The 27,396-nt window shown below is 42.7% G+C and overlaps 1 protein-coding gene across 1 annotated transcript in view; it reads left to right on the top strand.

Annotated features, from left to right (window-relative positions):
• The window catches only part of ARHGEF3 (Rho guanine nucleotide exchange factor 3), a 444,741-nt gene that overhangs the window by 140,524 nt on the left and 276,821 nt on the right, over window positions 1-27,396 (top strand). The window contains exon 2 of the mRNA XM_029600920.1: window positions 12,703-12,769. Coding sequence (XP_029456780.1) covers window positions 12,703-12,769 — 67 coding nt within the window. The remainder of the gene's footprint in view (window positions 1-12,702; window positions 12,770-27,396) is intronic.

Here is a 27,396-nt window from a genome sequence, read left to right as displayed (position 1 = left end):
CTGCACTTAATGCCCGGGAGATTGTAATAAATATTAGTGGCCCAATTTGCTTTGTAATGATTTGGAAGAGTTTAAAAATAAAGTAGGATAATATGCTGTACAATCTTCACATCAATATAGCTGAATTCAAAATTCAGTAAGATAAGATCTCAGTAGTTACAGAAATGTTCAGAGCAATAGAAAAGCAACAGACTTGGCCAATCTATTTAGATATATCTAAAAAAAAATAACTTATGCCAATATGGAAAAATGTTGGCAGATTTATTACATTGTTCCATGGCTTGTTCTAAACTTTCCTCCTTTTTTTTTTATATAAAGTTAAACCATTCCAATCTAAAGGCTTCATTTTCTGATTACAAATAAGAGAAATGCAAGCACATGCAAAGTAAACAATCTACAAAAAGAATATATCCTAAATATCTATTGCAGATCAATTTAAAATAATGACAGATATTTTGGGGGTTATATTAGAGGGACAAATGTATTTTATTGGGTATGGTGATTTTCCATTTTGTGTTTTCTCCTGTCTCTCATTTCAAATGGTTTTAGATAGTTTTGTTTTTGGTTTTTTTTAATCTTTATTTATAATGTTTAAACTTACATTCAAGACACAATTGATCTTGGGCTTCCACAGTCATCAGTGATAACATTAGTTTCAAGTATGTGATCCAACAATTACCTGGAACAGGGAGCAGGATTTGATTCTAAAAAGGGTAAAATAGGGGACGAGACTTAGTAGTTTGTTAAAATATTCACAAACTCAAGGCTTTAAAATGACTAATCTCAAATACTGGCATTCAGAAACTCCCTCACCTGAGTGCTTATCTAGTGGAGAATCAGTGAACTCTTCACATCTCCTCTATGACAAATGATAGGAGAATTGCTTCATATAGATAAATGGAGCTATTCAGAGGCTTACAAGCTGTTGCCATGTAAATATTTTGTGCTCTGTAGTCATTAAAGTGGGCTTTAAAAAAAAAATTTTTTAAAAGACCTGATCCGCGTTCTCTATAGTAGTAAACAATAGTAATATTTAGAGGAAACGTCTCTGTCATTTAAATAAAAGTTGCAACAGAGAATATTAATGTTAAGGTTTTTTGTTTCCTGTATTCTTCATATCTCGCACTTACTGTATTATCTTAAGCAAGTTGTGTAGTCTTCTTATGCCCAAGCTTAGGGAATATTAGTAGCATGCAATTAACTATATCTTATCAAGCATTGTGTACATCAACAGCTCTATGTAGTTAAGATTATCATTATCTATCTATATATCTGTATATCTCTATAAAAGTTGTCAGTCACTCCCTTGTGCCTCTGTGGCCACCAGGTGGCACCTGAACAGTGGAAGGTTCACTGTGTAAAAACAATATGCTCTGTCTGCAAAGCCCTGTCTCTCTCAGGCTACCATACTTAGGCACAGGCACAAGCAGGTGCACACTGACTCTCACTCACACTCACACACTCACTCACTCATACTCTCTCTCTCTCGTTCAGGCACTGCCAGATCCTTTTTTCAGCCACCGTGGGATGGGTTCCTGTAGCGGCCCTCTTCTCCTTTGGCTGCCTCTTGATGAGGAGCCACAGTTGCCATCCTGCAGGCCTGTTCTTCTGGTATCTGTGAGCCTGAGCCCTAAGTGGGTGGCCAATATTGTGGATTGTGAACTAGTTAAAAGAACGGAAATGGAAAGTAAGCCTAATTGGTTAGGTCTCTCAATGGAGGATGGTAAATAGTACAATGCCCAGTGCTTTTTAATCTTCTATAACAATCGCTATTTAGTGCTCTCTAGAGTTGGACAATGAGAGGTGTCTAATATACTGCCAATGTAGTATATATAGAGGTTCTCTACTTTCAATATGCTTTTTGCTCTTAGCGTTTTCATGCTTTTTCCTTTGATTCTGTCATTGGGTCCCTCTCTGTGCCTTCCCTTAGTGTCTTGAGTAAGGGTTTTCGGGGTTTGGGGCAAGTTTCCTTTGGCAGTCAATTCTCTCCCTTGGTGGCGGTGCCTCAGTGCCCGCTGACAATCGACACCTGCCTCCATCGCTTTCGATTTTGCGTCCCTTTTGTTCCGTCCCATTAGGGCCATGTCCGGTTTTCGTTGATGCTCCCAGGTGTTCGATGACCAGGTCTATCACTGATCCTCATGAGGTATGTATACCCTGCCTGGGGGCATCACATGACATCCAGGGTTGCCGCTTATGCACCCAGATGCCCCCGAAGGGGCTTCAGCGTCCATCTCAACAAGATGGATCAGCTCTTTGATTGGAGTAAGTCTGATCTATCAGTGGAATCTGCATCGAGGGACCTTAGAGCCGCACTGATGGACACCATGCCATTGACATCGGTGGGACCATTGGTTCTGTTGATGCCGCCGGCAGATAGGGGCACCGGAGATGGGCCATTATCGATCTTTTCCAGGCTGAGGACGAGGTTCCTCGTCTTTGACCTGGGCACTAGGGAAAGACCAGGCAGAGCATCGAGGGAAGCCTAAGAAACATCCGCACTAGTCCCCATCGATGTATAGTGATGGGGTGCAGGAATGCACCAGCTTTTGCTGTGATGCTTTCAAAGCAACCCAGTGGTGAGGAGAGCCTATCATCTATTGGTTCTGGGGGTCCATGACAGCCTACTCTGTTCCTGGTGCCAGTCATCATTCCTACCCACAGGTTCAAAGAAGATCTGCCCACCCCTCCTTCCTCCCAGTTGGTGTTGGCATCGGCTATATTTGAGGAGGAGCTAGAATGCCAAGTCCAGCTGGCAGTGGAGTGGGCACTGCAGGGCTTTGATCCATTAGCACCGACAGCATCATCCCAGTGCCACCCCTTCTCATACCGCTTCTGGAGAAGGTCAACATACTCATGGGTGCATTACCAATCCAGCTGGCACTGGTTTCAGGTACAGCATTGGTGCCCAGCGGGACACCGAGGTCTCCCCCTACCAATACTGTGATCGTTGCTGGTTCCTCAGAGGAGAAAGCTCCACAGAGGCCAGCAGAGACGCTGAGGCCTGTAGTCCCCCATCCAGTTCTACCGGTGCCTGCACCTCTGGATGAAGGCTGAGTACCCAGGGCCCCATCCCCTGTAGTATACAATGAGGATGAAGGTCCCTATGACCCCTGAGGTGATGATCCGACAGAGTCCTCCAAGGACTCTGATGGTGTCCTGTCAGACCCTTTTCCCGCAGATGAAATGAGGAAGTCCCTGCCTGAGGACTTAACCTTCAGAGTCCATACCATTTCAACTTTTGACAGAGGAGGATGCCAGGCACAAAATGCTTGAGATTGTGGTGGTCCTGGTACACAAGATCCTTAAGGAGTTACTGCTGAGGATATGGGAACACTCCCTCACAGTGCCTCCCATTAACAAGAAGGTGAACTGGGTCTACCTCGTCCAGAAGGCTGCCAGATTTGATAAGCATCAGCTGCCTCACCAGTCTGTTGTGGTCAAATCTGCTTTCATGAGGGCAAAGCGCTCTTGGACCCAGTCCTCGATGCCTCCAGGGAAAGACCACAGAGTGGATGCTCTTGGGAGGAAGATGTTCCAAGGCACCATGATTATTGCCCACATTGCTGCCTACCAGCTCTACATGAGCTGGAAGCAGATGCAAGAGGTGGCTGAGCAGCTGCCTCAACAGCAGCAAGACACCCTAATGTTGCTGGTGCTGTTTATAATTTCTGTACTTATGGCTAGGGCAACAAGAACACTCAGACTCAGTACAATGGTACAAAGTAAAATTTATTTGGCTTTACCGAGTGTTCCTGGGAGATGCGCTATGATAAATGCCCTCTATCTTTCAATATTACCAGCATCTCAATGAATATATGACATGCCCTGACTTTTATATAATCAAAATACAGCACTACCGGTTTCCAGAATCATGTAACTGCCCACAACCTCATTTAAAAAAACACATGATGCTGTTGTCATGACAATCTATCATGTATAGAAAATGCTTGTGAGGACATCCTCCATTCATTTGTAAAAATCATACTCTCCACCTGTCTTCCCTGACACACCCTCCCACCATAAAAAGTTCCTTTATCAATCTGGCTTTGATGCACTTTGTTCCTCCTGATATCCTGTTGTTCTTCTTTGTTGTGTAAACAGATAGCAAGTCTGTGGCTTGAATAGGAGATGGCCTGAATTCCGTTTGTTGGCACCAGGATTTAATTAAAACTGTAACCTCAAAGGATCTTCTTTTCACCTGGTTTCTGTCCGTTGAGATATACATTTGTAAGACAAAAGCTTACATCCTGGTTTCATGCGAACCCAGCTTCATTGTATTATGAAGTAAATGTTGCCATTGAATATGTTGGTGCCAGTAGGTCTACCTCAGGGACATTCTGCAAGTCATGCTCAGAAAGGCACTCAGAGTTCATTCACCTCTGACAGGCCACAGTACAGCAGAAGCGTCTGGGTATTTTTCCTTCCCAATATTGTGTATCTGATCAATCATATTCTTCAGTGCACAAGGGTCTGGGGGCAGGAAACACAGGGTCTGTGCAACCTACAATGTTTTTCGAAACAGCATCAAGAGTCTGCAGTGGGAATTGGAGCCCACAGAGTGGCATGGCTATGGGCCTCGAATCTCCAACTGGGGGTACAGGAACGACTCACTGACATGCCGTTTACTGGAGAGAATCCCTTTGGAGATAGGTTGAGGGATGCTACGGCCCAACATCTGGACCACCACAAGACTCTCCAACAATTCTCCGCCAGTACTCTGACCTGTCATGCTCAACCAGGAGGCTGTCAAGACTGGGCAAGACTGGGGCCAAGGAAGTCTTTCTTTCTCCAGTGGAAGTACTATCATCTGCCTTCTCACTCCCGTCAACATCATCAGGGCTTCCATGACATGCCAGGCAGCAGAGAGTCCCCAAACCTCATCCAGCTCCCCAGTCAACTCCAGGGACGGGGTTTTGACTGGGCTGTAGGAAGCATAAACCAGTTTTCTGTACACAAGACGATGAACCCTCTGGTCAGAGGCAGGCTGCGGTTCTTTGTGAACCAGTGGGCTAGTGTAACCTCAGACCAGTGGGTTTTGTCCCTCGTCCACCAAGGGTACCAATTAAGTCTATTGGGTGCCCTGCCAAATTGCCCTCCATGCCCACATTGGGGGCCATTAGCACATCAGGAGGTACTACAAGCGGAGCTTTCCTCCCTCTTAACGGCCAGAGTGGTTGAGCCCAGACCACCAGGAAAAAGGGCAGGGATTCTACTCCAGGTACTTCCTGATTCCAGAGAACAGGAGGACTCTGTCCCATCCTAGACCTAAGGGCCTTGAACAAGTTTCTAAAACTAGAAAAGTTCAAGATGGTTTCCCTGGGCAACTCGATCCCCCTTTTGCAAAAAGGGGACTGGCTATGCTCCCTTGACCTAAAGGATACATACATTCATATCGAGATGATCACAGGAAGTATCTCAGATTTGTGCTGGGAACACAGAACTTCTAGTACAGAGTGTTGCTGTTTGGGTTTGCGTCCGCCACATGGGTGTTCACAAAATGCCTAGCTATGGTGGCGGTGCACTTCTGCAGATGGGAGTGCATGGCTTATCGTATCTGGTCGATTGGCTGGTCAAGAGCACGTCTCAGGCAGGGGCCATTAAGTCCACTCAGTTGACCATTCGGGCATTGGAGTCACTAGGGTTCATTCTCAACTACCCAAAGTCCCATCTCAGCCCATCACCTCAATTGGACTTCATAGGAGCCCTACTAGATATGGTTCAGGCTAAGACCTTTCTGACCCACCAAAGGGCCATCATTGTGATGACTACTGTGGCAGATATTCAACAGAGCCAGCAGGTGTCAGTCTGGCACATGTTGAGGCTGTTGGGCCATATGGTCACAACCATCCATATTACTTCCTTGGACGTCTTACACATGCACAGAGCCCAATGGACCCTGAGGTCACAGTGGCGCCAATCCACTCAAAGCCTCCAGGATTGCATCCAAGTCACCCCTTCCCTCCGGAACTCATTGTTCTGGTGGATACTTTACAATCTGGAACAGGGGATCTCGTTTCTCCACTCAAATTGCCCTAACCACGGATGCATCTACCCTGAGCAAGGGAGCTCATATAGATGGGCTTGGTACCTAGGATCTTTGGTTCGCTCAGGAACATTCTTCTCAAATCAACTTCCTGGAACTTCGGGCGATCATGTATGTAGTATGGTCTTTCAGAGATCGTCTGTCCAACAAAATTGTCCTGATCCAGACTGATAACTGGGTAACCATGTGGTATGTCAGCAAGCAGGGTGGCACAGGATCGTATCTCCTGTGTCAGGAAGTGGTCCAGATCTGGTCATGGGCCCTGTCCCATGGGATGGTGCTCAGGGCCATGTACTTGGCTGGGAAGGAGAATGTGGTAGAAGACAGGTTGAGTCAAGCCTTCAGATCCTACGAGTGGTCTCTTGTCCAGGGGATAGAGAATCGGGTATTCTGCCTCTGGGGGAGCCTAGACGTAGATCTTTTTGTGTCCCACTGCAACAGGAAGTTGCCTCAGTTCTGCTTACTGTACAGGCCAGATGGCAAACCAGCCTTGGATGTCCTTGTCCATCAATGGGGCAAGGGTCTTCTGTATGCGTATCCTCCAATTCCCTTAGTGATGAAGACTCTGAAATTTTGCGAGGACAGAGAAACTATGATCCTCATAGTGCCTCATTAGCTGAGACAAGTCTGGTTTTCACTCCTGCAGGAGTTGTCCATCTGGAAATCAATTAGTCTAGGGACTTCTCCAGATCTCATCACGCAAGATCAGGGCAGGCTGCGGCATCCTAATCTCCAGGCCTGTCGCTCACAGCCTGATGTTGAGAGGTTGGTTCTGCAGCTGCTTGATCTCAGAAGTTGTCTCTCTGGTCCTGGTGACTTCTAGAAAGCCTTTCACTAGAAAGTCCTATGGACTGAAGTGGAGGAGGTTTTCCATGTGGTGTGAGCAGAAGGTCCTAGATCTGTTCTCATACCCCACACAAAAACTGCTTGATTACCTTCTAATACTATCGGAGACTGGTTTGAAAACCAATGCTGTTAGAATTCATCTGAATGCAATTAGCACTTACCACTATGGTGTAGAAGGGACACCCAGGGTCGGATTTACACATTTCTACGCCCTAGGCCAAAGCACAATTCTGCGCCCCCTCCCCCTCAAAAGTTGATTTATAATTTTCAATTTAATATGTAATCCCTGCCAGTATTTCAAAACGTATTTAAACTTGCGACGAGTGAACAGGACAAAATAAAACAGACCAAAACCAGTAAAAAAAATTTTCAGCCCACGGAACACGCATCGCCCTGCGGAAGTTCTTCTGTCCGACCCGACCCACGCTGTAATATTTTGGCCCCGACCTGGCCTGCGGGTTCGGGTCGGGCCAGCCTGCAAAATGTAGATGTCTGCCTATATAACCCATACGAGGTACGACAATTACTTCTTTGGTTAGTTCAAATTATTCACCCAGATGGCATATTCGATACAAAAAACAGCGAATAAAATTGACATAAAATGCAGAAGATTTACATCGATTCTCATTTGACATTATAGAATTTTATTGAAATATTTTGCATTTTGTGTCAAACTTACATTACATCACATAAAATGATGCTGCATAAACAAGCCATAAGTTGTATATGTTTCATGTTTTGTAATAAAAATCGCAGCCCCCTTATAATTTGGCGAACACCCCTGTCAACTTTTTCTGCTTACGGCTTTCAGCCCTGAGTTAACAAAACAGTATATAAAAGTAGTAACGATATTTTACGTACCTATTATCAGTAGATATGTAGAAGACAAGCGATATGAGCGTAATGAATCACTATTGTAACGCTAAATATGGAATTTTCCTTTAACACGTGGTTTATGCTGAGTGTGTGAAAGAGAAATAGCAAATGCTTTTTGCCTGTGACTGAGCAAGACAGTGCAAACTGTAGAGATGGGCAACGTAAATGCACCACTCAGTTTATTTAAAGTATATGGATGTAAATTTAAAAAACAGTATTTTATATGGCCTTTTCAAAATAATACTGAAAAATTTGTAAATGTTTGATTGCTATTTCTGCTGTATATACGCCCCCCTGACTGCTGCGCCCTAGGCCATGGCCTAGGTTGGCCTTATGTGAAATCCGACCCTTGGTACACCCTATAGTTGTACGTTTCATGCGGAGCCTGCTTCAGTTGAAACCTCCCCTAAGGCATCCCACCGTGTCTTGGGACCTCAACGTGGTATTAGCTCAGCTGATGAAAGCTGCTTTTGAGCCGCTGCGCACCTGTGACCTGAAGTACCTGATCTGGAAGGCCATATCTTTAGTGGTGGTCAACTCAGCACACAGGTCAGCGAGCTCCAGGACTTAGTGACCTAAGTACCTTTATACTAAATTTTACCACAACAGAGTGGTCTTGTGTATGCGCCCTAAGTTCCTCCCTAAGATAGTGATGGATTTCCATCTTAACCAGTCAATTGTCCTGCCAGTATTCTTCCCCAGGCCCCATTTGCACCAAGGTGAATGAGCACTGCAGAGTTTGGACTGCAAGCAAGCCTTAGCCTTCTGTCTGGAGCGGACAGAAGCCCATAGACAGTCCACCTAACTCTTTGTTTCCTTTGATAAGAATAGGTTGGGCGTTGACATTGCCAATTGACTAGTAGATTCCATCTCCTTCTGTTATGCCCAGGTAGGACTGCATCAGGGGGGTCATGTCAAGGTTCATTCTCTCAAAGCCATTGCAGGGTTGGTTGTCCACTTGCAAGTTGGTTGCCCACTTGCAAGAAGGAGATCTGCAAGGCTGCAACATGGGGTTCTCTCCACACATTCACATCACATTACTGCCTGGATAGGAATGGCTGATGTGACAGTAGGTTTGGCCAATCTGTCCTTTGGAACTTGTTTGAGGTGTAGAACCCAACTCTCCCAACCTATGGCCTGTTTGGATTCAGGCTGTCTCCCTTCTGTTACTAGTAGTGCCGGTGGTGTTGTGCCCATTAGCCCCTGGTTAGGTGTCTCTTGTAACCTTTTGTGTTGGGGAACAGCCTGTAGCTAGGTATTCACCCATGTGTAAGGATTATCATCCTGGTTGTCCTTGGAGAAATCAGAATTGCTTACCTGTAACAGGTGTTCTCAGAGGACATCAGGATGTTAGTCCTCACGAAACCTGCCTGCCACCTTGTGGAGTTTTAATTCTATGTTACGAGACTGAAGAGGGACCTGCATGGATGTGTGGTATAGGGCGTGCTGGGCGCATGCTCAGTGTGCCTAGTCAAAGTTCTAGAAACTTTGACATGTCTTCTGCGTCAGGGCTCTATCTGATGTCACCCATGTGTGAGGACTAACATCCTGTTGTCCTCGGAGAACATCTGTTACAATAGAAAGTGGAATTGCTTACCTGCATTTGGTAAGGGAATTGAAATGACCTTGTTCTGCTCCGCACCCTTTGTTGGGGGAGTTTCTGTGAATGCTGGGTACTGTAGAACTTGAGGTGCAGGTTTTAAATTGGGATTTTGTCCTGTCTTGTATAGACCACAGACTTCACCTCCATATAGAATTTTTGATTGCTTCCAAATAATTTTAGTGGTAGTTTTACTAGATAGTTGAAACTAGCCAAGGGTTTCTTTGTTTAGAAGGTCCTTCTGGTTAGACTGTACCTTGAATACTGTGTGCAATTCCGGTCACCTAATCTCAAAAAAGATATAGCTGCACTGAAGAAAGTACAGAGAAGGGCAACCAAAATGATAAAGGAGATGGAACTGCTCTCCTGTGAGGAAAGGCTAAAGAGGTTAGGGCTGTTCAGCTTGGAGAAGAGACAGCTGAGAGAGGATATGATAGAGATGTACAAAATCATAAAAGGAATTGAATGGGTAAATGTGAAACAGTTATTTACTCTTTCGGATAATTCAAGGACTAGGGGGCACTCCATGAAGTTAGCAAGTAGCACATTTAAAACTATCGTAGAAAATTATTTCACTCAGCGCACAATTAAGCTCTGGAATTCATTGCCAGAGAATGTGGTTAAAGCAGTTAGTATAGCTGGGTTTAAAAAAGCTTTGGATAAGTTCCTGGAGGAGAAGTCCATAAACTGCTATTAATCAATAGGAAAGCCACTGCTTATTGTCGGCTTTAGTAGCATGGGATTTATTTAATGTTTGGATACTTTCCAGGTACTTGTGACTTGGATTGGAATGGTTGGAAACATGGTACTGGGCCTGATGGACCTTTGGTCTGACCCAGTATGGCATATCTTATGTTCTTAAGTTCTGTCTAGTAACTCCACTGACATTTGAGACAGAGGTGCAAAATATTTGTAATGGTTCTTCATGCTTTATCTGCTTGGATAGATTTTGGTAAGAGGTAGGTATGAAGAGAGCCAGAATGATTTCCCTGTCACATGTTATAAATCCATGTCCAATTATGTGTGTGTATAGGATCATTCTTTGGGAGTGGGAGGGGGAAGCTGCCAATTGTGATTGAGTTAATTATCATTATCTCAGGGGCGCAAGGAACAAGAGGGTTTATGGTCCCATGTCCCGGATCTTTTAGGTACCTAGCAATGCCTTGGAGCATAACTGCCAAAACAGTTCTTGGTCAACACCAAAATACATATAATATGGACTTGACCTAAATATGTATACCATAAAGGAGAGGAGAAATGGAGGGGTTGAGGTTGTGAGTATGATTAGAAATTTAAATACTTCAAACATAAATATTGCATAAGAATCAAACTTCTTTTCAGAGGAAAATTGCTAAAATGTTCTAGAAGAATTGGTCGGTTTGAGGCTTCTAGGGGGTAGACTTGGGAAACAACGCCAAAAAAATATTTTTTCACAGAAAGGGTGGTGAATGCATGGAATAGCCTCCCAGTGGAAGTGGTGGAGACAAACAGTAGCCAAATTCAAAAAAGCATGGCGAAAGCTTTGAGGATCCCTAGTTGTGGTACAGTGCCATAGACCCCAGAGATCAGCTGGGGTCTATGGCACTGTACCAGGCATGAAACTGGACAGACCTTATGGGACTAATGTACCTGCATAAAACCAGGAGATGGTACTGGATACTGTATAGGGTCAAGTTTGACAAGGTTGAACTAAAAGCCAGGAAGGCTCCCTGTCCCTGCCCCACTGACTACCTAAATTTATATTGTAATATGTTTGCTTATGATGCTTGTTATTTTATGCTTTTTAATATTGTTTTATGTTAAGATTGTAATTTGTTTAACATGACCTAGTTGTTATAGGTGGAATATAAATATTTTAAATAAAATAAATTCAACTAAATTCACAAGGTGGGCAGATTAGGCTAGGTAAAAAAAAGGGGCATTCCAGACTTAGCTGGTTCGCACGAACTGCTTTTCAGCACAAACAGACCAATTATAGCTGGGCAAACCTAGCTGTACAAACAGCTGTCTGAATCTAGCAGGGCATATTTTTGCCCATCTAGATTTTCAGCCAAAAACCTAGTCAGTGTGCCAGCTGAAAATTTGCCTGTGTGCTCAGTGAGTCTTTGACAATTGACGCTCATGGCCCTATTTGGGTGGCGTCATGCTAAACAGAGTCCTGGTTAGGGCTGGGTTAAGGGGGCATGCTCACATGGGCAACAGAGAGAGAATTATCCTCCCCGCTCCCTATGGGAGATGGGGGCAGTGGAGGGTATGATCTCTTCTGACCAAATCCTCCTCTTAGGGCATCTCTCCCTCCCTCTTTTCCCTTCTCACCTTAAGGTTTGGGTTGTAGCAGCAACAGAAGAAGAACAATCAACCAGATTTAGGCATAGACAACATAGGCCACTGCTTCTGGTGCCAAGTTTTAAATAGGCGCCGGAGCATGGTCTCCGCTACCTAAGCCTAAATCCAAACCTCCTGCCATTTTTTTTCCTCTGGTAGCACAGGATCATGTTAGTACAACAAAGCCTCAGCAGCCCTTTCACACGGACAGACCCTATGGCACCCTGCCCTTCCTGTTGCCAGGGAAACTGGAGCGAGGGGCTGGGATGCAGGAGGGTCCGTCTGTGTGCAAGAGCTGCTGAGGCTTTGTTGTACTAACATGATCCTGTGCTGCCAGAGGAAAAAATGGCAGAAGGTTTGGATTTAGGCTTAGGTAGCGGAAAGAGACCATGCTCCGGCGCCTATTTAAAACGTGGCACCAGAAGCAGTGGCCTATGTTGTCTATGCCTAAATCTAGGCCTTGGTTACAATCTATAATTCGTGGATAAACACAGTAGCAAAACAAATTAGTAAAAAAGGGCTTATAGCACCTTATGGAGTTTGACCTATAGGTGCATTAATAATGAAACCACTCATAAGCAATATTACTGCCTCCTCCCCCATGTAAAAACTGCTGAAGTGCATCTCTGGAGGCTGATCCTATCTTTTTTAAAATTACAATTCTGGGGGAACTGTCAGTTGAGTTATTGCAGACTTAAAGCTTTCTGTGCTTTCAGTCTAGCTATAGATGGTGTTCAATGAAAGGTGTTAAGTGACCCAGGATTTCCATTAGTGGTTTCTGTACATCAAAACAGTGTTTACTAAACTGAAAAGGAGCAGTCAGCAAGCAGTCTATTCATTCTGAATGTAAAGCAGCAGGAAATCTGAGGTTGGCTTTTATGTTGTTGTTGTTTTTTTTTGGTATGTGCCAATTCAAGCTTGACTGTTTCCAGTATTGAAATGAAGAACTGAGATCTAGGAATGTGTCTTGGATAAACAGTAAAGGTTATTTTCTTTTCTCATCTTCCAGGTCTAAATGGCAGCAGAAGAATACCTTTTCCTTGTTTCCTTCCACCAAAGGCTGGAATTTCAGAGGGGTATGTTTTTTGTTTTTTAATTATTTTATAGTAATAAAAATATAGACATGTATATATAACAGTATGTACTGTATTTAGGAGACAGCTGTAACAACTGAAACTTAATATTCCTGCAAATGTAGAAAAAGGGATTTCTGGTCTCAAATTTGAGCACTTTCTGTTGGTCACAGAAGGTATCATAACCTACAAATAATCCATATTTACACGCAGCAAGGGATGTAGTGAAACGCATAGCATTATTTATGTTGCATCCAATGTGGCATTGTTTTGGAAAGAGAGGGTAAGATTGGAATCTGTTTTATTTTTTACTTAACTGTGTGTTTGGGATTATTGTTCTGTGGGGATTATGGTTGTATTGTGGTCTGTTTTAGTTTATATGTATGAATTCTATTTTTTTTCTTTGTTATGTTATTGTTAACCCCGCAAGGTTTATGGAAAAAGGTGGAATATTAAGTGAAATAAATAAATATATAACGACAGTATGCCTAGCCTATACTAACACTACCTTTCAGCTAAAATCAGTGGCATAACTAAGGTGGGGAGAACAGGGCCATTGCCCCTAGCTGAACAGCTTAGTTTCCCTCCTTGTTGCTGCTGCCTCCCTGAACTTGTCATTCTTAAAGCTGAAGAAACTGTTGGGGGGCCAGTCGTACGCCCAGTGATGGCAGTAGTAGCAGTTCTTATGTGCGTGGCCTGAGCCACTATCTGCTCACAGACCCTGCTTTCTCTTCATGTATGGGTCTGCTTTTAATACTGCATTGGGCATCCAGAGGGATGTGGCTGTGCACGAGTATTGAGCGCCTGTTTTAACGCGCATCTTATTGCATTGGCTCCTCAGAATGATTCATATGCAGTCACTCAGCTTGGGGATAAGACACATGCAGGAAGGACTAAGTCGGAAGCTCAGGAGGGGAAGATGAGGAGGTACTATGCGCACTTTGTGTGCCAAACGAAGTGGAGCCCAGCTATTCATGCTCTGCATTCTGTCCATTAATTTCCACACTCCACGGCTCATGCTTTGGTAGGAAGAAGAGACATGCATGATTATACATGTTCTCAGAAAGGAGCCACCATTGATAACTTTTGTTGCTGTGAGTTGCTGAGAGCAGAGTCCCAGGTACTGGTCTGGATCTGCGCATCAGGCAGTGGTGACTTCTCCTTGGCACATCTGATAAAGTCTGAAGGCACACTGGTTGGGAGACAGTTTCAGGGGGTAATTTTGTAGCATCATTCCTAAGTCAGTGAGCAAATATGCACATAAACTATATGAACCTTTAACGTGGACTTCCGCTCATAAGCCCACTTTGAAAATTATCCCAGAAAAACTACATGCACACAATTACACTTCCTGTTTGGTATGCTTAGTTTTGTAAGAATTTATGTGCATGCTTTTTAAAATCAAAAAGTACGTGCATAAGTTCCAAAACTGCCTAGAAACCACTCCATGGAATGCCTCTTCCTTGTGTGTAATTGTCTGTATGCAATTTTACATGAATATCGGCAGGGCTGACTCTATATGGCACCCTGAGCAAAAATTGTCCATGATGCCCCTTTCCCTCCAGGCATTATCCCTCACGTTTTTCCCTTTCCTTCTCTCTTCCCTTTCTCCACTTCACCTCCCTCCTTCTCCAACATCCCTCCTTCCCTCCAGGCATTCTCTTCCCCTTCCTCCTTCAAACATCCTCTTCTTCTCCATCCCTCCTTCCACCCATTCTCTCTCTGTCTCTCTTGGAACTCTCTAGGTTGAGGGGGAGGGGGAATGGGAGAGAGGTGGCAGTGACATCTTTGTAGGCTTCTTGCAATCTCTGGGCTCTCATTTAGGCCACCTTACAGGTGGGAAAGTTTATGAATCTCATGCACTTATTCTTTAATCTGTGTTCTAGATTTTCCCATATTCACCTGAAGAAATAGATACACTGTTGAAAGATAAAAACTTATCACAAAGAGACTGAATTCCCAAAAAAGCTTTCTCAATAGGAAACACCTTATCTTCCATAATTTTTTTTTATCTTTTTTTTTTTATCCAAGTGAAAATTTAAACAATTTAAGGCTCTCCACACACAAATCTTGCAATCAAATTCTAGCAACCCATAATGGTTTTTATATTGATTTCTCCCCTGTGTTGTGCTGAGTGCGAGCAGATTGGAAGATATCTAGATGTACATGTAGCGACAGTCCCATGTTAGGTGGAACATTGCTGCCAAGAGAAGCACAAGATATTGTTTTTCCTGAACAAGCAATAAGATAGCCTAAATGAGAGTTTCTGTGAAGAAATGCTATAGCGTGATAGTGGAAAAGGAGGGATGTTTTAAGTAGAGTACAAGAATTGTTTTTCCTGTGCAGAAGTAGCTGTTTCGCTTAAATGATTGTGAAGAAAACATTATAGTTTAAAGATATGAAAGCGCCTTCCCTGGAGAGGCAGTAATGTGCACATGACTCAGGCACAGTATCTCTTTGTTGGGGGGGGGGGGAAGGGAGGGAAAGCTGAATTCTGAGGACAAAGAAATGTGAGCCACACAGGATTGCTTGAACAAAAAACATCCTTACTGAACATACCTGTGTTCTGCACACTATAAATTCCTGTTCCCATTTCCAAATTCCTTGATACAAAGGGAAGCAAAGGCTCAAAGATATATCCTATCCCGATGTCAGGCTCCCAGATGAATAACCCGACTGCCACTGCTGGATGCCTAGGGAGCATATTTAGGGATGTGTGCAGATGTTGAACTGAATTGTAAATACTAGTTCTTTATTTACTTATTGTCTATGCATCATTTAGTTAGTAGCAATACATTCTGATTTACCTTTCATATGATTTCTCTCTCTGCCTTGCATAAATGTGTTGCTAGAAAGTGTTTTCTTTCTTTATTATTTGTGTACATATACATATGCTATAGTCTGATATATTGCCTTTGTTCCTTATTATATTTTAACTAGAACCCTTTTGTCTTATACTGCTGTTCTATAAAGAAAACTTTTCTACTGATCTCCTGTGTCTGTGTTATCTGCTTCCCCACACAACTTACTACCAAGGGAACCTGCTAATTACACCTTGAGGGACTCTTACCCACCTTTAGTAGAAAATATCAACAGATTACCCAGTATAGAGGCAATATTTGCTGTTGATGATCCAGGCACTTGCTGACGGACCTCAGCTGCTTGACAAAAGAGTAACAAATCACCAGGAGCCAGATGGCATCTGCCCCAGAGTCTTAAAAGAGCTCAAACATGAAATTACAAACCTGTTGCTAGTAATCTGTAATCTGTCATTTAAAATAGCCACAGTACCTGAAGACAGGAGAGTGGCCAATGACCTCAGTTTTTAAAAAAGGGCTCTGGCGTGATCTGGGAAACTATAAACTTGTGAGCCTGATGCCTATGTGGCAAAATGTAAAAGCTATTCTTGACAACAAAATCACTGGCTATATAAAAAGACATGGCTTAATGGGGGAAGAGTCAATATGGTTTTAGCAAAGGGAAGTCGTGCCTTACCAATCTTTTAGATTTTTTTTTTAAGGTGTAAATAAACATATCTATAAAGTCAGTTGATATCGTGTGTTTGGATTTTCAGAAGGCATTTGACAGTCCCCCATGAGAGACTTTACAGGAAATATAAAAATCATGGGATAGAAGGCAGTGTCCTGTTCTGGACTGGTAACTAGTTAAAAGACAGGAAACAGAGAGTAGGTAGGACTAAATAGTCACTTTCCAAGTGGCGAAAGGTCATTAGTGGAGTACCACAGTGATCAATATTGTAATATATTCATAAATGATCTGGAAAAGGGAATGATGAGTGAGGTGTTCATATTTTCAAATTACACAAAGTTATTCAAAGTTAAAACAGCAGTGGATTGAGAGGAACTGCAGAAGGACCTTGAGACTAAGAGTCTGAGCGTCTGAATGTTACTAACCAAATAGACTTGGGGAATAGCCACTACTTACCACTGTGTCTTAGTAGCATGGGATCTGTTTACGGTATGGGATCTTGCCAGGTACTTGTGACCTTGATTGGCCACTGTTGGAAACAAGATACTGGGCTTGATTGACCTTCAGCCTGACCCAGTATGGCAATTCATATGTTCTTATGATGAAAATTAATGTGAAAAAAACCCGCAAAGTTATGCACTAAGAGTCTGATTTTAAAAAGCAATTACACACTTAAAATAGAGTTTTCCACATATACATTCACTTTTCCCTGTGTAACTGGGGTTTTGAAAATTGCTACAGTATATGCCATTGAATTGTCCATAGGTTATACACATGAAAGTGCACTTTAAGCATGTAATTGGGCTTTTGAAAACTGTTGCGATAGTATGTTAAGTTTACACTTATAACTCCTTTGAAAATTACCTCCGTAGAGAAAAGTAATCCCAGCTACAGGTACATGATGTTGGTTTCTGCATTGGGAATCACCAGCCAGGAAAAAGATCTTGGAGTCCTTGTGGACAGTACATTGAAATCTTAGCTCAGCGTGCAGCGGCAATCGAAATGGCAAATAGGAATGATCTGAAAAGGAATGAAGAATAAAATGGAACATATCATACTGTCTCTATTGATCCATGGTGTGACCACACCTCAAGTCCTGTATACAGTTCTTGTCACCCCCATCTCAGAAAAGACATAAAACCAGAAAAGGTGCAGAGGAAGTTAACAAAAAAAGATAAAATGAAAGGAATGGCACTCCTGTGATAAGAGGCTACGCAGGTTAGAGCTCTTCAGATTGGAAAAGAGATGGCTGAGAAGGGGGACGTGATAGAAGTTTTATAAAATCATGCATGGGATGAGACAGGTAAATAAAGAATATTTACCCTTTCAAATAACAGTGAAACAACCAGCAGATTTAAAACAATCATAGAAATGTACTTTTTCACTCCGTGTACGATCAAGCTGTGGAATTTGTTACCAGAGGATATTTATTTATTTATTAAACTTTGATATACCGATGTTTGGAACATGCCGTAACAACAGTTTATAAACAAGAAAAAAATTTAAAAAAGGAAATTTAGTGAACTGTAAAATAATAAACAAGATTAAAGCTAAAATTAATTAAAATGTAATTAGAAAAACAACAAGGTCAAAACTTACAACATGATAATCGTTAATAAAATGTTAAGAACTAATTAAATAAATAAATTCAAGCCTTCAGTAATCGTAAAAAAAACTATATGGTCAAGGTGGCTAACATAGCGGGCTTTAAAAAAAAAAAAAAGGTTTGGACAGATTCCTGGTGGAAAAGTCCATTAAATTGTATCAGCCAGATAGTCTAAAGAGCGCAATTGCTATACCTGAGAGTGAGTAACAGGAAATAGATCGATCTTATGGGATCTGCTGGATAACTTGCAACCTGGACTGGCTACTGACAGAGACAAGATGCTGGGCTTGATGGACCTTGGTCTGACCCAGCATTGTATTTCTTATGACAACTTGGCTTTCTTCATCTTTGTATCCTGAAAGCATTCTCTAATTGGCTGTCATTGACAGTATTCCTCAGGAAGTCGCAGGTGCTCCACTCAAGTTCATTGCTCCCTTAACAACAATCACCAATGTTCTGCCTTGGGTCCTCCTTTCCTTTCATGGCTTCAAGACTATCATACACTATTACTCCTGTAGCATCCTCTGACCTACAAATCAGGGAAATTACCGTAGCCGACATAGTCAATTAGCATATACTGCTGGCAAAAACATTTCTCTCTCAGATCTCGTGGTGATCCAGGTTATAGTAACGTAGTTAATGATGGAAGATGTATTTATTTATTTATCTATCTCTCACCTTTTCATTGGTAGCTCAAGGCAGCTCTAACTATTATACTGCTCCTCCACACAGATGAACAATTGGCCCCATCTAGTCTGCCCAGGTATTTGAGATGGTTGTATCTGGTTATCTGCCACCTTTGGTAGATGAGCACACATATTCCCATTGCCAAGACAAATGCTATCTTCCCCTTATCCCCACTAATTGGAGAAAGTTCTTTTTCACTCAACGCACAATTAAGCTCTGGAATTTGTTGCCAGAGGATGTGGTTAGTGCAGTTAGTATAGCTGTGTTTAAAAAAGGATTGGATAAGTTCTTGGAGGAGAAGTCCATTATCTGCTATTAATTAAGTTGACTTAGAAAATAGCCACTGCTATTACTAGCAACAGTAACATGAAATAGACTTAGTTTTTGGGTACTTGCCAGGTTCCTATGGCCTGGATTGGCCACTGTTGGAAACAGGATCCTGGGCTTGATGGACCCTTGGTCTGACCCAGTTTGGCATGTTCTTAGGGTCCCCTACCTCCTGGAAGAAAAAAACATTACTGGAGCTTGCACCACTGACACGGCTGTATTCAGAGTAAAGCTGTCCATCGGGCCAGTCTAGTGAGTGGAGGCCACCAGATAACCTTGCTTATTCTTCAATTTCCCCATACAAATTAAGAGACCAGATGAAGAAAAAAAAATTATGTTCCAAGTCAGCAAATACAAATGAGTGCACTTTCACCTCTGTGGTCAGAGATATTTAATGCCATATGTTGATGCAAAGGCCTAAACACTGGAGATCATTTACTATATGTGTTTCCTTCTTTATTTAACTTTTTTTTTCCGGTTTATTTTTGCCGAATAAGTTAACCTGGTTTCACATCCTGACACCTGTGAGGAAGGCTAGTCTAATTTATTAGCTCTTTGACATGAAAAAATGTGCATTTCTTGGCACTGCTGCACAGGAAACTAAGTTTAACAGAGTGCAAGACTTTTTTTTTTTTAATTTTTACTCCATGGGTCAGGAGGATCCAGATGTATCACAGAGCTGGCACATTCTGGCTATCTAAGCACAGCATGACGCTCATGTGTTACTTGCCTATTCAGCCTCTGCTTGACTAATTTGGAGAGTTTTAGCCTTTAGAGAGAACCCCTGACATGCCCTCCTAGACTGAGGGGCTATCAGAAGAGCAGATGAAAACTGCAGAGAGAACTGGTCTCCAGGGTGACCCCATACTTGGAAGCCTGATGACTTTACCAACATACAAAGACAACATTGCAAGTACTGAGACATTCTTTTTGCATTCTGAGAGAGGATTAGAAACTAAGCAGCATTACAAAGTTCAGCATTAGTTCCAGAGAATTTGTAATAAAAGCAGATGATGGTTTAATTCTGTTTAGTGCCAGTACTGTAAAACGAAAAAGTAGGATAATTCTTCCTCATGGTAGTTAACTTTTTTTTTTTATTAAAGTGGAAAGCTGAGAGCTGCCTAATATTTTTAGTCACTGTATGTTCCTCTTAGCCATATTGTGAATGTATTTATGTGCTGTTTTAGGGGTTGATTCACTAAGCTTTGCAGGGACTTAGTTGGGCACTTTATACAATGAGTGTAAACGGCCATTTGTACCCGCATAAGACTTCTTGTTATTCACAGGGAGGATAACTTTCAAACTTATTTGTGGTACTGCATTTGCGTGTGTAAGTGGTTATGCATTTATCCTAGTATTTTATAAACAGTGCATTGGGTTGCTGCACAGTTTATGAAATACAGCATAGTTCTGCACCGACAGTGCTGTTGCCACAGATATGGCTTGGGGTGGTCCAGAAGATTTTAAGCAAGTTTCCGAACAATGAAGTCCCCATTGAATCTGTTCCGGAGAAGACCAATCAAACTGAGGCTGATGTCTCTGAAGCCAAGGCAGGCTCAAAATTATAGGACTTATTGCCTCAAGTAATATGAAAAAAGAAAGATGTTTGCTGTGAGTTGTTCCAATTCTCAATGATAACGGTTAAGTAATCCGTGTGACCCTCCTGGGGAGAGGGTTCCAGTGCACGGAAGAGAGAACCAATGGGGGGTTCACTGGCGAGGTAGGAAGTCAACAGTGATCCACAAGGTCTTGCTGGATGAAATTTGCTTCAGCGCCAGAATCCACCAGAGCCTGTGTGGGAATACTGGTGGCAGACAATTCCAGAGAAACAGGTAGAAGAAATAGGGGTGACCTTGGCGTGAAATCTCGGGTAGCCACCTCCGCTGTTTCTGGACAAGATGATCTCTTCTTCTGTTCTGACAATGGAGGAACCGGGTATCTAGAGTTACTGTCACCACCAGATTGAAGGCGAGGTGCGTTTACTGCCGCCGAAACATGGGTTTGACCCAGTTGCATTGGTTCATCCCCGGAAGGAGCAGAGTTCCCTGGTAGAAAAAGGGGGTCGGAAAAACGACCATGTCATCTGGTGTGGTCCTCCGGGGTCCATTCCTGGAGTCTCCTATCGATTCTACCCGTAAGGTCGATAAGATCTTCAAGGGAAGTGGGAAGTTCCCTCGCCGCCAGTTCGTCCTTGAACTGTGGATTTAATCCTTCGAAAAATATGGTATTGAGCCTGCTCCCTTGTCAATTTAATTCTGTAGCCATGATATGAAAATCAGTGGCTTATTCACCTAGGGACCGAGATCCCTGTTGGAGGCGAAGCAAATTGGCTCCCATCGCTGGTAACCTGCCAGGGTCCTCGACCTGTTTAAAGGTGGAGACGAATAGTGGCAGATTGGAAAGCAGAGGATCGGAGTGTTCCCATAGGTCAGAGAAAATGGATTGTGTGGGTCTGCATGTCTCTGAACACCAAGGGCCTGATTTACTGTGCTTTATTTTTTATTGACAAATACAAGTCAAACAGGGGTATGTCAAATCAGATGAATCATCTACAGGCACAGAGACTGTAGTGAGTAGAAGAGGTATTTATTCACACAGTATAATTATCAGGCAGACGTATCTTGCATTTGAATACAATATGGCAATTAGTTTTAGTAACACTGTTGGTCCCCCCACACCACCGTGTTTTGCACTGGCTGCATCAGGAAGGACAGAGCAGGAGATCAAAACCGATCTTCACCAATATGGTTAACGGACAGATCTTCGTAGATGTGATCAGGGATGCAAAGTTTCAGTTGCCGTAATTGACGGTTAAAGAAACACAGTTGCAAATAGTTTTAACAAATACGCCATCCAGTGTGGAATTCTCCGTTGGTGTGTCTTGCTCTCCCCTTGTCTGGTGGTTTATTTTTTATTGACACAGAATGGGGAAAAGCCTTAGTATATCAGAGCCCGAATGGGAAACAGTGCTGGAGATGCTGTTATTGGTGAACCAGTTTGAAAGGTTACTCAACTGTTGAAATCAACAATTATGCTTATTTAATCTGTTTCTTCTTAAAAAAAAAAAAAATGACCTAAGCTGGCAGCTTCTGCACTTCCTTAAAGGTCAGAGATGGATATAATAGGTGAGTGTTTATTTCATTTTGTCTCCTCCAGTAAGATGCGGGCAGCGAGACTCCTGATGACAGGGCATTACACACACTGGAGCCTGGTACTGACAGTTCTTGGCTTCCGATCCTGGGCATTCTGGATAGCAGACACCTGGTCTAGGCTTCGTTTGAGCCAAGAAAAACTGAAAGTTGAGATGAAACCTGCAAGAATCTCCTTATCTCTAACATCTTAATATCCCCTAATAATAGAAAATATTTATTTCACAGATTGAAGATGAAAGCAGACTGCTAAACTTGTTCTGCTTTATTCAAAATAACATTTAGAGGTTTTCTATGCTAATTTGTCTTGAATGTTTTGGAAAATGTCATGGGCTTTGCTGTACAAAGTAGCTGGAATATGAATGTGTGTTAAACAATTTTGGTCTTACTATTGGCACTAGAATCAGATTTCCAGCCAATGGATTTTGAAGTGGGTGAAATTGAAATATTTCTCTTTTAACCAAAGGTCAATGACCTACATGATAGAATAACTGGTGGAAAAAATTGTAGAGCAAAACAGATTCTATGCTAGCTTACTCTGGAAAGAATTCCATTCTACCACTTCTATGCACATCCATTTGCTGTTGCTTTAGAAAAATGATGGTGGACAAGGCCAATGAACACTTGTTAGCTAATCAGGCTGGGGATTGTCACAGTCTATATAATGAGCAACATGGAGATGATAGTCCATATAATTCCAGGTGACCTGGATTGGCTGCTCTCACAAATGGTATGCTAAACTTAATGGACTTTTTAGTCTGACCCGGTATGGCATTTTTTATGTTCTTTGTGATGTCAGCACTTTGCAACACAGGGTGTGAGGACCTATTGGGTAGTTTTAACTCTTGCCAGAAAGGGTCCTCAGTTGGCATTGTCAGCTATATTTCTAGTTGTCCTAGTACTATGACCTGCTGCTGAAGCACTCTGTAGCCTATACCTTCCTCTGGCGGCCATGCTGTTTCTGCTTCGCTGTATGCTTGCTGCTAGAGTTTGGATCTATTCATGGTCCTAGTCAGTCTTGTCTTGATCCATGTGGTCCCAGACTCTGATCCTCGTGGCCCCAATTTGGTTGGTCCTTCTCTCGAGCCTGCACATTCTGGTGTCCTTGTCTTGCCTTAGTCTTGTTTCTTACTTCTGGTATCTTCTCTTAGCCTTGTTTCTGGTATCTAATGTCCTGTCTGTCTTTCTTTTTTTCATGTTTAGGCCTAGCCTTGTTTTGTGTTCCTGAATCCTGTCTTATCTTGGTGGGCGTTTTTTTGTGTCTTGTTCCTGCAACAGCCTTGCCTGTTCCTGTGGGTGCCTTCCTGTTCCCTGGCGTGTTTGTTTCTACATTGCTGTCTTAGTCCTGCAGGCCACCAGCACCTCAGGGCTCAACCTGAGGGAAAGGAGGCTGGTACAAGCAAGACTTCCTGAATCCTGTTCTGCTCCAGCCTGCTTTATCTGGCTCCAGCCCCGCTCTTGCTCCTGGAGTCATACCCTGACAGTATTCTGACATAGGAGAACTGGGCATCTAAATGGCAGATAAAATTTAATGTGGACAAATACAAAGTGCATATAGAGAAAAATAATTCTAACGTATGAGTACATGATGCTGGGTTCTGTATTGAGTCACCAGCCAGAAAAATGATCTTGGAATAATTGTGGACAGTACATTAAAATCCTCATTTCAGTGTGTGGCAATAGTTATAAAAACAAATAAAATGCTAGGAATTCAGAAAGGAATGGAAAACAGACCTGGGAATATCATAATACCTCTATTATAGAGCTATGGGCTGACCACACCTTCAGAATTGTATGCATTTCTGGTCACCCCATCACTAGAAAGATATAGCAGAATTAGAAAAGGGTCAGAGAGAGGGCAACAAAAATGAGAAAAGGGGATGGAATGGGTCCTGTTAAGAACAAAAGGGTTAGAAGATATTGCTGAGAACAGAGGCAAGTATTCAGCTGCTATCCAGCTGCCAAGGTTAGCCAAATAATCTTACTTGACTAGCTTGTCTGAGATGTTCAGTGGCACAACTGCACTGCTGAATATACTCAGCCGTCTTAGAAAGTTAGCCAAATAGGTGTCCTGGACTTATCCAGCTGATTTAGCCAGATAACATTGAATATCGGCATTTATCTGGTCAAGGGGCTCTTTCACTGTGGGAGTCACAAAGCTGTGGCCCTGCTCCTTTGTGGCTTCCACCATATTTTTTTCCTGCAGTAAAATATCATGAGGAAAAATACCGTGGCATTAAATGGTCCAAAAAACTCACACGGCATCCCCAGGACTGTGGGGCTGCCATGACTTAAAAGGATCACTTGGTTCCAAGTCACTGCCCCCCTCATCCAAAGTAGCAAACAACTCCAGGAGTCAGCATAGAGCCCTTATCCTGCTTCCTCTCCCCACCCCTAGAGGCAGCCATAGTGAAAGAAATAAAAATATAGTATTGTTAATGTTCCAACCGAGATTCCATCCCTTATTTCTCCCCTTTCAGTAAAAATTAAGGTACTCTGAGGTCCGACAATCCCCTACCCTCTGAACCCCCAAATTATGTTCTAATGGTCTTGTGTGGGCCCGGAGCACACCCTAGCTTTTGGGCCTGGTGGCTGCCTTTTTGCAAAATGGTGCCCACTAGCCCTTTGCCCCATCACATGAAAGAGGCTGGCAGGTGCCATTTTGGAAAATGGCCATCACCAGAAATGGAGACTAGGGAGCAGTAACAATATATTTTTATTTCTTTCACTATGGCTTCCTTCAGGAGTGGTGGAGAGGGTGGGACAGGGGGATCTATAAGGATTCCCAGGGTTTATTGCTACTTTATGGCGGTGACTCTGGGATGAACAGGCCCTCTAAACTACAGCTCTGGGAGCATCTGAATGTGAGTTAACATCCCAAAGTTTCTGGGGGAAGTCAGCGACAACTCTTGAGTTGTTGTAGCTAACTTCCATTCAAATAATGAGGCCTGTAATTTTTCAGGCAAGCCACGTTATTTGACTTGCATAGTTTAGAGTATGGATGAGTTGATTAGCATGCATATGTTAATCAGCTCATTTGAATATGCATGTGCTGGGAGCTAAATAACATAAGGCATTTGAAATACCTTGCATTATCCCCATGTTAGGCCATTTACTGCACAGTATCTGGCCTTTCATGGATTTGTGAATGAGTCGGTGAGTTAGCCAGACAAGTGGCATCCCCCAGAATGCTCCTGCTCTGCCCCTCACTTAGCCAGCTAGCTATTTAGTCAGATAAAAAAGTTATCCCATTGAGTGTTGGCTGCTGACTGCAGTAAATTTTTAAATCCTGCCATTTGTCCAACTAAGTCTGAACTTTGAGAAATGGCACTAAATAGGAACCCCAAAATTACTAAACATATGGATAAACATAGAGGAGAGTCAGCATGGATTTAGTAAAGAGAGATTGTGACTTGCTAATTTATTAGCATTCTTTGAGTCGGCTAGTCTAAACAACGGTATATAAAAGCCTAACAAAAATAGAGGTGTGAATAAGCACGTGGACAAAGATGAGCCAGGTAACACAGTTTATTTGGATTTTCATAAGTTATTTGATAAAGTTCCTCAAGACTCCTCGGGGAAACTAAAAAGTCATGGAATAGGAAGCAAAATTCTACTGTGGATAGGTTCAGGTTAAAAGAGAGGAAAACAGTAGGACTAAATATTCAGCTTTCCTAAAGGAAAGAGTTGAATTGTAGAGTGCCTTTTGGATCTATACTGGGACTGATGTTTAACTAGTTCATTAATGATCTGGAAAAGGGAGCAATGAGTGAGTTGGTCATATTTGCATTTGACACAAGAATATTCAGAGTAGTTAAAGTAGAAGCAGACTGTGAAGAACTGCAGAAGGACCTTGCCAGACTCAAGAATTGGGCTTTTAAATGACAAATTAAATTTAATGTGGACAAGTGCAAAGTGATGCACATAGGGAAAAATATTCCAAACTATAGGCACTCAATACTAAATTCTGTATTAGGTGTCACCATCAAGGAAAAGAATCTTGGAGTAATTGTGGACAGTGTGTTGAAATCCTCACCTCAGTGCGTGGCAGCAGATAAAAAAAGTAAATGGAATGTTGGGAATTATTTGGAAAGGAATGGAGAACAAAACTGAGAATATCACAATGCTTCTATATAGATCTATGTGTGACTGCACCTTGAGTATTGCATTTACTTCTGATCATCCCATCTCAAAAAAATTATAGGGGAACAAGAAAAGATACAGAGAAAGGCAACAAAAATGATAATGGGACGGAATGGCTCCCTTATGAAGAACGAACTTGAAGAAGAGAGTGTCAAGAGAGGATATGATAGAGGTTTATAAAATCATGAATAAAGTGGAACAGATAAATAGAGAGCAATTATTTACTCTTTCACATAATACAAGGGCTAGGGAGCAATGTGTTGAAACTAACAGATAGTAGATATAAAACTATTCAGAGAGTATTTTTTCACTGAATGCACAATTAAGTTATGGAAAATGTAGCCAGAGGATGTAGTCCAAGGAATCTAGCATAGCTGGGTTTAAAAGGGGTTTGGACAAGTTTCTGAAGTCAGAGGCGGTTCTATAATGAGCAGGGTGAGGCGGCTGCATTTTGAGGTGGCAAAATTGCCCCCTGAAACTTCTTGCCACAGCCTCCTCCTCACCCTTCATTCAGGCAAACTCTTAGTCCTGGGGGAATTGTGCGCTACTGCGCAGCGCAGAATTCCCCCCCCCCCCCCCCCCCCGGCACAGAAATTCCAGTTTCTGCGCAGAATTAGGAGCAGTCACTAACGTGCAGGGAGCGGACCCCATCTCATTTGCAATGAAGAGGAAGGAGCTTCTGGCATGCCACATGGCTGCGAAGAGGAAGGAGGCCCCAGCATGCCGCGTCGCGGTGAACACATAGGTGCAAGTCTCAGCATTCTGTGAGTGGAGCTGGCTTGGTGATTCTGTGTGTAGTAGTTGTGTCTTGTTAGACATCTCGGTGGCCTTCGACACCGTCAATCACACCATCCTGTTGGATCGCCTAGCAAATATCGGCATCTCTGGATCTGCGTACAACTGGTTCAAGTCCTTCCTCAGCAATAGGACTTACAAAGTCAAAATCAATAATAAAGAGTCACCCCTAACAAAATCTAATCTTGGCGTACCACAAGGATCTTCTTTATCCCCAACCCTCTTCAACATATACCTCCTCCCCCTCAGCCAACTGTTAACAGATCTCAACCTAATTCATTATCTGTACGCAGACGACGTACAGATTCTAATCCCCATAACAGAATCAATCTCAAAAGCGCTCACCCATTGGAATAACTGCCTACTATCCATCACCAATCTACTCAACAGCTTAAACTTGGTCCTCAACGCCTCCAAGACAGAGCTTCTCCTCA

Source organism: Rhinatrema bivittatum, chromosome 4 (genome assembly GCF_901001135.1).
Source record: "Rhinatrema bivittatum chromosome 4, aRhiBiv1.1, whole genome shotgun sequence".
NCBI classification, from domain to species: domain Eukaryota; kingdom Metazoa; phylum Chordata; class Amphibia; order Gymnophiona; family Rhinatrematidae; genus Rhinatrema; species Rhinatrema bivittatum.
This window is presented reverse-complemented; position numbering and strand designations above follow the sequence as displayed.